Source organism: Silurus meridionalis, chromosome 2, assembly GCF_014805685.1.
Source record: "Silurus meridionalis isolate SWU-2019-XX chromosome 2, ASM1480568v1, whole genome shotgun sequence".
Classification (NCBI taxonomy): Eukaryota; Metazoa; Chordata; class Actinopteri; order Siluriformes; family Siluridae; genus Silurus; species Silurus meridionalis.
In genome coordinates, this window is record NC_060885.1 from 23,967,786 (window position 1) to 23,979,714 (window position 11,929).

The 11,929-nt window shown below is 40.9% G+C and overlaps 1 protein-coding gene across 9 annotated transcripts in view; it reads right to left on the reverse strand.

Annotated features, from left to right (window-relative positions):
- The window catches only part of ubr2 (ubiquitin protein ligase E3 component n-recognin 2), a 48,595-nt gene extending 40,097 nt beyond the window's left edge, over positions 1-8,498 (reverse strand). For all 9 annotated transcript variants that reach the window (XM_046868030.1, XM_046868039.1, XM_046867982.1 and 6 more), the window contains exon 1: positions 8,203-8,498. In XM_046868030.1, coding sequence (XP_046723986.1) covers positions 8,203-8,286 — 84 coding nt within the window. In that variant the 5' untranslated portion in view covers positions 8,287-8,498. The remainder of the gene's footprint in view (positions 1-8,202) is intronic.
- Positions 8,499-11,929: the final 3,431 nt, after the last annotated feature.

Below are 11,929 nucleotides of genomic sequence, written 5' to 3' on the forward strand. Positions count from 1 at the left end.
CATTTGTGGACCAAGATAAAAAAGCATGTCAGGGCAAAGTGGCCCACACACCTAACAGTGTTACCCCAGAGGGCTGTAGCATGAGTAGTCATAATCAGCAACACAATGTCGGTTATGGTTAAGTTGAGCAAGTGAATGCCCATCTAGTCTACTTGGATTGATTGCATACTGATGGAAAAGCTGGAAATGTAACACTAAGGCTACAAATTTGACAAATACGTTTACCGTAATTTCCGGACTTTAAAGCGCACCCTTATATAAGCCACACCCACTGAATTTAACAAATATTTTTATTTTTAACATAAATAAGCCGAACCTGTCTATAAGCCTGTCTACACTAATGTACTTTACACAGGCTTTAACGAAAGACACGTTAAACATGGTGTAACAGGTGAAATATGTTGCGCTTCTATTAGGAGCATAGCGGTACTTTGGGAAAAGACCGGCACTGCATTCTTCCGGTATTACTGCGTGTGTGGAGACCGAGGATTATGTCCTTCTTTCATTTTCTGATGCTTATTTCTTAGTTTCTTTGACTAACCCATAACGCTGTTGCCAGGAAAAAAAAAAGCACGAGTTTTGAAAACCTGTCTGTGCTTAAAGGATTTCTGTTGCAACTGTAGTTTTAGTGAGCTCTCCCTTCACCCAGACTCAACGCGCTACAACGGCTTGTATCTAAACAGTAGCCGATCAAGTAAGTCATTGTTCACTGTGTTCCTCCTTCCTTTCACAACTACAGTGGTACCTTGACCTGTGAGTGCATTAATGTACGAGTTTTCCGAAATACAAGCGGTCACTCTGTCGATTTTTTGGCTTTGTTACGCAAGCAAAAAATTGAGGTACGAGCTCAAGACGCCGCTGCTAGATGGCGAAGCGAAGCCAGAAAGCGAATTGTGCCGAAAATTAAGATAAGCAAAGAAGAAAAAGTAAAAATTTTAACGTTTAGGGATATGTAGTGTACAGGAGTGATAGTAAAAAACAAGTTTTCCCTCCGCCTATCGCCTCTACCCCCTCCACACACACACACACACACACACACACACACACACACACACCTGTTTTATTTTCTCTTTTCTCTATATTTACTTTTGCTCTGTAATGAGTAAAAAGTGTTTCTCCGATTACTCGAGGAATTGAAGCTAGACATAAAGCGTTTTCATGCATGCACAAAACAAATCTGGTGTAAAGTAGCCACAGTGACACTGCGCAGACTCTAGGTAATTTTTTTATACCCCTGACATTGTTGTGGTGTTTAATAATAATAAAAAAATAACCAAAAAAAATTTATTTTCAATGTGTAAAGCTTTCTAGCACCAAAACCCCTTTACCGAAAAATTCCGGTATGCATGTGTACTGTTACAACCCTAGTAATTACATATAAAATAAATAAAGCAGTTACCGGCCATTAGTAATTTTTGTGTTAGTTGTGATTAGATAACTGATAATTCACAGTGACCAGGGTAAGGAATAGTCCTCTGTTTGTTCTATGATGACAGGATGCACCAAATGTCACAAGCCTGCTGTCAAACAATTGAAAGCCCATTTTAATCCTGACCCTGAAGACCAGGCTGTGGCTAGTGAGTGATCAGGTAGTTCAGGCAAGTGAACTTAAGGTTACCTTCATAACCCTGGTTCTCTGATAACAGGAGTGAGGTATGTCACGACGGGAATCGCCTCGGGTGAGACCAATCCTGGAAGCCATCACACAACACCTGTCGGTGATGCAGGAGTCCCACCTCCCTATATACACTCCTGCCTCATTCTCATATATTACTCATATATAGCTCAGATCTGCCACTGCAAGGAGAGAAGTGTGGCGAGATACCTCATTCCTGTTATCAGAGAACCGGGGTTACGAAGGTAACCTAAAGTTCTCTTTCAAACATAGCAACTTAGCAATTTGTGGCAAAATTTATACAAGCGCTCCACCCTTTCCGGAGAGTGGAGATGTGAAAAATGTAACCATCCTTCGCTTGCGAGGTCTTTATTTATTTATTGATTATCTTTTTAACACACTTTGGTTGAAATTTACCCGTATGAGAATCAGCCCCGATTACTCCGTCTCATCCCTTTGTCCTGGGCACAAACAATGAAGCCGCTCCTCCGCCAACGACGAAAAAAGGGCGGATGGAAAAAACAGCAAATCCATCTGTGTGCAGGCGAAAGCTAACTCGCTCATCTTAGGGACAAATGGCGTACTAGTCTTGAGAGTTACTGGTGAGAAATCCATAGCAAACCACATACGGGAGTTATGAACCGACAAAGCATGACGTTCAGTAACCCGCTTCGCGGTTGAAAGAGCTCATCAAGTAACCTTTAGTGAAAGGAGCTTCAAATCAATACTCTCCATCGGCTCAAAAGGAGGCTGAGAGCGCGCGCTAAGACCACAGACAGATCCTACGGCGGAATCAGCAGCTTTAAAACTGTGTTCAAGCGCCGCGCTCCCTCATAAACCTGCACACAAGCGGGGTAAATGACCTAAAGCATTTCTGTCAATCCCTAAATGGCATGCAGAAATAGCGGCGAGATAAACCTTTGATTTGAAAAGGCTCTGCCCTTATCTAAAAGTTCTTGCAGTAAAACAGAACACCTCTCCCACAGAACAGGGAAAGGGGACAATATGTCTTTGCACAAATACAGTCCATTTCCTCTCATATGCATTATCTCTGTCAGCCACAATTTCCCTGGCCAGTTCGAAGAGATCAATATTACTGAGTGACCGCATTCACTTACTCTTTTTTTAGAGTCGGTACGATCATACGGGTGAGCCAACGCATCCACAGAAGAATAGAGGGCAATGAGTATTTTCGTGCGAGGCGAAAAAAAATCTACAGCAGCCCGGCCGAACCTCTCCCACAACAGGTCCAGCACCTGAAGGTGGAGAATCCACTCCCCGTACAGGGGATTTCCCCTGGACAGGAGATACGCCCCTGCATTTATTACTCCTGGGATGAGTCGCCCGTATTGAATAAAAATGGGTTATTTCCCTTTCGCTATTCTGCCCTTGCACTCTGCACCCTAACCTGTGAGCGACGCATCAGTTGTCATTACTTTTCTCCGGGAAACAGCTCCCACCGGGGTTCCTGATTCGAAAAACGTGTTTTTCTCCAGTGGCAGAGAGCGTGCAAGCAAAGCTACCAAGCACTGATACTCTCTCATTCGGGATGACAGACATTGCCGAGGCCATCAGACCTAGAAGGCATAAGCATAGTCTGATTGGGAGTCTCTTGCCTCACTGGAAGAGGGAAAGGCAACCAACAATCAACCTGATGTGCTCCTCTGATAAAAAGCCTGGTACAGGTCTGAGTTCAGCCTGAGACCCAGATAAATGATTTCCTGCCTGGGCACTAAGCAGCTTTTTGTCTCATTTACTTCGAAGCCTACACCCTTTAGGCAAGGGGTAATTTGTATCCACCTCCACCTCCCGCTGTGACAAAGCACAGAGGACTCCAAATATGCTGACACTCCGAGACCCACTGTACACAGAGGTGCTAGTGCTCGACACATTTGATCCTTGAGGCTAGTGCCACCCCAAACGGAACTGTCCAACATTTGTAGGCTGTGCCCCGATAGGCAAACCCGAGGAATTTTCTGTGCGCCCTCGTTATATTGTGGAAAATACCCAAGGGTGAACTGCGCATGCTCACCAACTCTCCGCACGAGCAGAGAATGGGCCGCTGCCCACCAGCCCGGAGCTGGTGGTTGCAACACTAATTCGTATGTCTTTGGGTGTGTTTTTGTTTGACTTTTTACACACGTCCGGGGCCTCGGCACACTGCCCAGAAATGCACAGAAAACATTTTTTGAGACTGTGGCAAGGAAAAACTCGCTTATATGTTATGAGGAAGAAACCTTCAGAGGAACCAGACTCAAAAGGGGAACCCATCCCCATTTGGGAAACAGCTCCTGTGCTAAAACGGGAAACAAAACTCCTGTGCTAAGTAGAGGTGTGCTACAGTTTTTACCCAAAACCAGACCCCAGTTTAGGTTGCCCATCTCTTCTTTCCTCCCTGAGAGTAAGCTGGGCAAAGCTTACCCATTGCTGCTGTAAAATAGGCATTGCCTCTGGGCTTTGGCAAAGAGAGGCAGACAGTCTCTCTGTCCGTCTCGGCAGTGAAGGGGAGGAGGAGAATAGGGCTGCCCGCCAATTGGGTGGAGGCGACTTGCCACTGACAGTTCAACTAGGGAGGGTCGGACATCCCCAAATCCTCCATATTGTGCACCTCCAGTCTAGAGAAACAGGTACTCTATGCAAGAAGGGTTTGTCCCAAAAATCCCTGGAAAGAAGATTAGGAGGGAGAATCACACAATCCTCGTCTTCCTTCAAATCCTCCAATAGACAAGCATCCTCATCATCATCTTCCTCCTCTTCCTTGTCACACACTATAAAGTTTAAATCAAAGAAGGGAGGAAGGTCAAAAAGGACTTCATCCATCAACTCTCCCAAACAACACCATGCCTGAGAAGCAGACTCATCCCTTTCCATGGGTAGCAGAGAGAGACATGGGTTTCCTTTATGTGCGGCCCGTCAGCGCTCCAAAACCCTTAACGGGTTAGCATGTGCTAACTTCCAAACACGCTATCCATTGGGGATGACATCATAGACACACATGCACACGGACGAAAGGGGCCTTTTCCTACCGCTGGGTAACTAGATGGGCTCGCAGTCACCATAACAGAGATGCGAACACCAGGAGATAAACGAGACCTCTTGATATCAGGCCCACTTAACATAAGAGGGAAAAATGAAGGAAAAGAGCTGTAACAACTAAAGGAAAAACAGGAAGAGCAGAAGAAAAATATTCACCTTAACAGTGAACATTTCCCGCAAAAGAAGCCTCAGTGGTCGACGGCGTACCAAAATGGCTCACCCATGTACAGTTTAGCCAACCCCTAAGAGGATCTGCTGAGGATAGCTTCCAAAATTGATCTTCACAGGGAAGAGAATGAGAATGAGGCAGGGACCTTCTAGAGGGGTGTATATAGGGAGGCGGGACCCCCGCATCACTGTGGTGATTGGTCCGTCAACTGACAGCCGTTGTGCGATAGGTGCTTCCAGAATTGTTCACGCCTGAGGTGATTCCCATAGTCAGATACCAAACGGATGTTTGAAAGAGAAACTTGCGTTTAACAGCCCTCCAATTGGGCTGTTGAACTGATCGACAAACTGATCGTTAAACTGATTGGTAATGCAGAATGGACAAACATTTTAAGAAAGCAATACCGTTAGGGAATCAAGATCCATGCCAAGCTCCATGTAGTTTAAGACTGACAAATAGAAAAATGGCGTAGGCCAATTTGCCTTAACGCTGGTAGTCATGGACTAATCACAAGTCATGCAAATAGGGGCGAAAAGAGGTCATGGCTTTCTGTTATTGTCTGTTTAAATTCCACTTTGCTACTAATAGATACTGCATATTGCATGTAATAAATAGACTACCTAAACATTGATGCTATATACAGACAAACTATTAATATAAATTCCTGTGCACTAACCGCTTTAACAAGTAATGTGTGTGCAGTATAATGCAGCAATTACTCAAAAAAAAAATAAAATAGATTCATCATCGATAGCTGATTTATTCTGATTTTTAAAATACAAAAACAAAACAAATTAAAATCCTCTGGAACATTTCACCTTATTCAAAAACAAACCAAGTATCCAGAAAAATTGCCTATCATAAATCCTAGCTCTCTGATTGGACAAGACTTCAACTTAGCAGGTTAGTCATATAAAGTTGGTTGTCATGATAATTTACCTAGCTGAAGATATTACAACCCCTGTGATACAGTTTGAGACATTAAAAGTTCCCTGATCATGCGTTCTTGCTTCACGGTTTACCCCACAATTCTGTAGAGGGTTGAGCAAAAATTGTGCAAAGTTTTGTAAGAAGCTTGAGCCCTACTAAAAGCTTCTGATTTAGGTTAAGCAAAAGGCACTAAACAGCACCGACATGATATGATATATATAGAGCTGAAATTCTAAAATGACTTCTTATGGAATTGAGATCATACCATTTAAATAAACTGGCTTGACACAGGGACTGCAACATTGTTGATATGACTTTAGCCTGGGGGATTTGTAAACTTTTGGCTTCAACAATAGCACCAAATCTGATCTCTATTGTATGGTATAATGCTAATTATACTTGCGTGTAATTCTCAAATGTGTTTCCTTGAAAAAGGTATTAAAAGGCTGCAGGTGCAAAGGGATTACAAGGCACTTTTCTGACCTACTAACCTACATCACTAATTACCACTGAATTCATTGCAATACACAACTTTTAGTTGGTACAGTCTGCTTTTTCTCAGCATGTATAATAAGAACAAATAGGTGATGACAAATTGAAATATTTCATTTAACAGTATTATTCAAAGCAAAAACAAAAAAAAAGGGTTTTGGTCTAAAGTTAATGCCACTTAAACGACAATACGTTTGAATGATTTGGGGATTAAAATTAATGATGTTCGGCTGGACAATCTATACAATGTGCATAAAAGCATACATCCAGACTTAAAATAGTAAAAAATAATAATAATTTATGTTGGAAATGCAATGAAATGGAAGACACTTATTTTCATTTAATATGAGAATGTTTTTAAGGTTACCCATCCTGGTGCAAATGCCAAGAAATACCTAAAGAAAGCCTAGGTGTTTTGAAGATAAGCAAGTGGCACCCAACAAACAACCAAAAATGCATATATTCTTATTAAGGTCGTATTCGAGGTGTCAGGATGATCTTATGCAACTGGAAATGTCCCAGAACGGCAGAATTGAAAGACTGGATTGATGGGACGATTTAAATCGCTTGCGAGTGTGCGTCGGAGAGAACGAACAGTGAGGAAGAACCGGAAAGAAGGTCGGCTGATTTCCAGCAGCGTATAAAATACGAAAATGCAAATTAATCTAATTGTAATTAATTAATTAAATAAAGCTGCTGATAAATGCATGGATTTGGTGCATGGACAATTTCAAGCAGCTTTTCCGGAGACAAGAAATCACAGAGATTTAATAAATACATGAGTGAGAATAATCATGAGTTTCATTAAACGAATATTTTCCCATAACTTGCTCTACACGGCCACGGCAGAGGGACATTTCAAACGCAACTGTATTTGTATTTTGATGCAATATGGCTATTAAATGCACTAAATAGGTTTGGTTTTGACTGATATTCTTTTATGCAATTTCAGCAATAGAAATTTACATTTAAAATAAATAAATAAATAAAAATGTCCTGTTTATTTTAAGAGACCAGTCTTATTTTCTCTCTCATTTAGTATTGCTCTTTGATAAAGAAAAGGTACATCTTATCCGATTACTTGATTATTTAATTAAATAATCGTTAAAATACTCGATTACTAAACGAATCGAAAGCAGCAGTCCTACACTGTATCATGACAAGTGGCTGAACGTCAATATAAAGCCGAGTCATGATCACTGTGATGACCTGGAGTTTTTGACGGATGATAAATACCTACTTTAAAGAAAAAAAAAAACGTCATTAAAACACTAAAGCAATTATTTATTTTCTATAAAGCCAAATATATCCAAAGTTATGGGATACATGTAATGTCATGGGATTGTCCAACCTGCAATGAGCTATTTGCATTTCTAAGCAAAATCCCTGACCTGACCAAATCTGAAATACAGACCCGAGTGGCTGTTCACAAAAACAGAAGAAGGTTAATTAAAAAATAATAAAAAAAATAAAGAGCAACAGGTTGGAATCCATTAATGCAGTACAGAGCTGTCCCCAGCTTGCCTGAGAGCAGAACAAAGCCAGTGTTGTTTATCAGTTTCCTCTGCTATGACAAAACATCCCTACAGTTAGCCAGCTAGCTAATTCGTCATAAAAACAGTTTATAAAAATTTAAAAAGGACAAATAAAAGCAAAAAAAAAAACAAGTTAGCAATAGTGGGAAACGAGATTAAATGTGAATAAGGCATTTAATAATAGCTAATTGGTAAGTCATTGTTATTGGAGTACTTGCGAGCAGCAAAAAAAACAAGTAAGAACCTGGCTAGTTATCATAGCGCTGCCATTAGCATTAGCATTAGGCAGGACGCCTCGGTGAAAAAAACAAGCCGAGTGGAAAATGGTGAAATTTATCACCGCGAAACAAACACGAGCCGCTTTCACACGGACCCCATGCGAAAGGGGAACGGTTTCTGATGTGTTCAAGAGAACTGTCGCCTACCGCAGCAGTGTCCTTTGCCGAGAAATGGAGGAATTCGCTGCAGAGAACGCTCGCCGCTTCCCGATCAGTCTCAGCCGCCGCCATGTTTCACTTCACTGGCGGAGCGCAAAGCGACGGAACCGGAAATCAGCCGCTCGCACAACTTTTGCTGTCCGAGCTAACTTTATTTTTTGCTGACTAATGAAAGAAAGTCCCACGAAAATATGGTACATGTGGAGGAGTTTCATAACAACATCCTGTAACTCTAGTATGAAGGATGATGACACTCAAAGCAATAATAATTATTAAAATCAATACCACCATGATCATCTTTAACACCATCATTATCACCATCATCATCATTACCATCATCATCTTTACCACTATTATTATTATCATCACCACCATTACCACCATCACCATTCTCATCATCATCATCATCACCACCACATCATCATCATCACCATCATCACATTTACCATTCTCATCATCAACAGCATTATCATCATCATCATCATCATCATCACCATCATCATTATTATCATTACCCTCATCTTCTACATCATCATCATCATCATTACCACCATCATCATCATCATTTTTATCACCACCATCATCATAATCACCATCATTACCATCATCACCATCACCATTTTAATCATCCTCATTATCAACACCACCACCATCATTATCATTACCATCATCATCATCTTCAACATCACCATCATCATCATTACCACAATCATCACCATTCTGATCATCATCATTATCATCACCATCAAATTCATCATCAACATCATTCTTATCAGCAGAATCATCACCACCACCTTTTTCATTATCAAGATCATCATCATTATCATTAAGGTTAAAGGTTTATTTGTCAATGCCACCATATGTGCAGACATACAGAGGAATCAAAATACCAGTTCTCTTCTCTCTCAAGTGTTTCCATTGTCAATGCAATATAGAAAGTTTGTTTAAGCAGTCTATATAAAAAGACATGAATATATATTGTAAACATCTGAATGTGTAAGGTCAAAATGTACATCCTGGTATATGTTAACATACTGAAGTTCTGAGTATAAAGGCATTTATAAGGTGCAAGACAGATAGCAGCATTGTGACAGGAGTACAAAAAAGACTGTAATGTGTACAAATGCAACAAGGTCAGATTCAAATAATTTGTACATGTATGGTTTTTAAATAGGTGTATGTAAACATGTCCATTCATGCAGAATTCTGCAGAGAGTATAAAGTGTCTTTTGTGCAATGAAGAAGTGTGGGTGAGCTGTAAATTCAGCTATGCTGATGGCTCTGCTAGTGAGGTGGGTGTGGTATATGTCCATAAGGGAGGGCAGAGTGACACCGGTGATCTTGCTGGCTGCATTCACTATGCATTGCAGAGTCTTTTGACAGGAAGAAGTGCAGCCTCCGTACCACACAGTGATGCAGCTGGTGAGGATGCTTTCAATGGCGCCCCGGTAGAAGGAGCACATGATGGGAGGTGAGACTCGTGCTTTCCTTAGTTTGCGTAGGAAGTAGAGGCGTGAATGAGCTTTCTTGGCTAGTGATGTGGTGTTTGTCATCCAGGTGAGATGCTAAGAGATATGCACTCCCAGGAACTTGTGCTGCTCACCCTCTCCACTGCGGCACCGCTGATGGTTAGTAGGGGGTGCTGTGGAGGTCCTCTTCTGAAGTCGATAAAAATTTATTTGGTCTTCTCCACGTTGAGGAACCATCATCACCACAATTGTCCTCATCAAGATCATTATCATAATCATCATCATCACCATTATCATCATCATATGATTAATGGACATATAGTATCTCACAAAAGTGAGTACACCCCTAAAATTTTAGCAACTATTTTAGTATATCTTCTCAAGGGACCAAATATAAAAATAAAACTTGGATATATTTCAATGTGCAGCTTGTATAGCAGTAGAGATTTACTGTCCTCTGATAATAACTCAACATATTGCCATTATTGTCAAAATAGCTGGCAACAAAGTGATAACAGCTGTAAGTAACGATGCAAAGCCACATGTCCTATTCATGTTCATGTTTTTGTCTGCTTGACAGGATCATACAAATTTTCAAATAAGAGATAATATATACTCTTACAAAAATGTCTGAGGCTACAAGATCAGTAACACCCTGAAACTGAGTTACAGTACAGTGGTCAGGGTGATACAGAGGGTTTCTAAGACGAGTTCCAACTCGAAACAGGCCTCGCAAGGGTCCATCAAAAAAGCTGCTTTCTCATGCTGTGCGTCAGGTGCAGAAGCTGCTTTAAAAAACAGATGCATGAGTGCTGCAGCATTGCTTTAGAGGTTGCAGAAGCGGATGGTTCACTTGTCAGACCATACGCTGCACACTGCAAAAAGTTGGTTTGCATTGCCATCATCACAGAAGAAAGCCTGAACTACTGGAACCATGTCCTGTGATCTGATGAGATTAAGATAAACTTGTTCGACTCAGATGGTGTACAGCATGTGTGGTGATGCCCTGGTGAGGAAAATCAAGAAAACTGTCTTGCCTAAGAACTTTAAAAGTATCCCCAAGTGCAGTCTGCAAAAACAGGCTCTCATGAGGATGGTTGCAGGAAGCCCAAGAGGAGCCCAAGAGCTAGTTCTACTGCACACGATAAGTTTATTAGATTTACCAGCCACAAAAAAATGCAGATTTACATAAATACTCGCAGTTCAAGTGACGGACATTATTTCAACATCCACAGTTCAGAGAAGATTGTGTGAACCAGGTCTTTATGGTCAAATTGCATCAAAGTAAACAAAGTTTTTTTTGTTTTTAGAACAAGTGAAAGAAACCTGTTTGGTCCAAGAAAAACAAAGAATGAACATTAGATTAGTGGAAAACTGTACTTTTTTGGTTCTAATCGCCATGTCTTTGTAAGACGTACAAAGGGTGAAGAGACGGTTCCTGAATGTGTGGTTCCCACTTTAAAGCATGGAGGAGGTGCTTTGCTGGTGACGCTGTTGGCGATATAGTCAAAATTGAGGGCACACTTTACAAGCATAGTGTTTTGCAGTGACATGCCATCACATCTGGTTTGCACTTAATAGGACCATCATTTACTTTTTTAACAGGACAATGACTCCAAACAAATCTCCAGATTATGTAAGAGCTTTGTCCCAGAAGGAGAGTGATGAAGTTCTGCATTAGATCCCTCCACAATCACCCGATCTAAACTTGAGATGTTTTGTGATGAGCTTGACCTGAGAGTAAAGAAAAAGCAGCCACCAAGTTCTCATCACCTCTGGGTGACTGCTTCTAAAGCTGACTGAGAGAATGCAAAGAGTGTGCAAAACTGTCATCAAAACATTAGGTGGCTACTTTGAAGAAATGAATATTTAAAACATTCTGGGTTATTCATGTTTTTGTTGACTATATAATTCTATATTGGTTCTGTCATCATTTCAATGTCTTCAGTATTAATATTCCCACACTAAAGTACAGAAAATAATCAACTTTCCAGCAGTGAAACAGCACATACACACACAACCCACATGTAAATACTTATTTGGTATGGTGTGATATGGTGTGCTGTATGCATAACACAACAACCACATCTGTGTGTCCCTAAATGGACCATGTAATCTAAATATAAAAAAATAAACTATTTTAAAATAAGGTTCAGATTCTTTCAGGCATGCAATATCTTGACCTCACAAATGTTAATGCATATTCAGGTCAAAACAAACAACGTTCGTCACCCCACTTCAAGTTT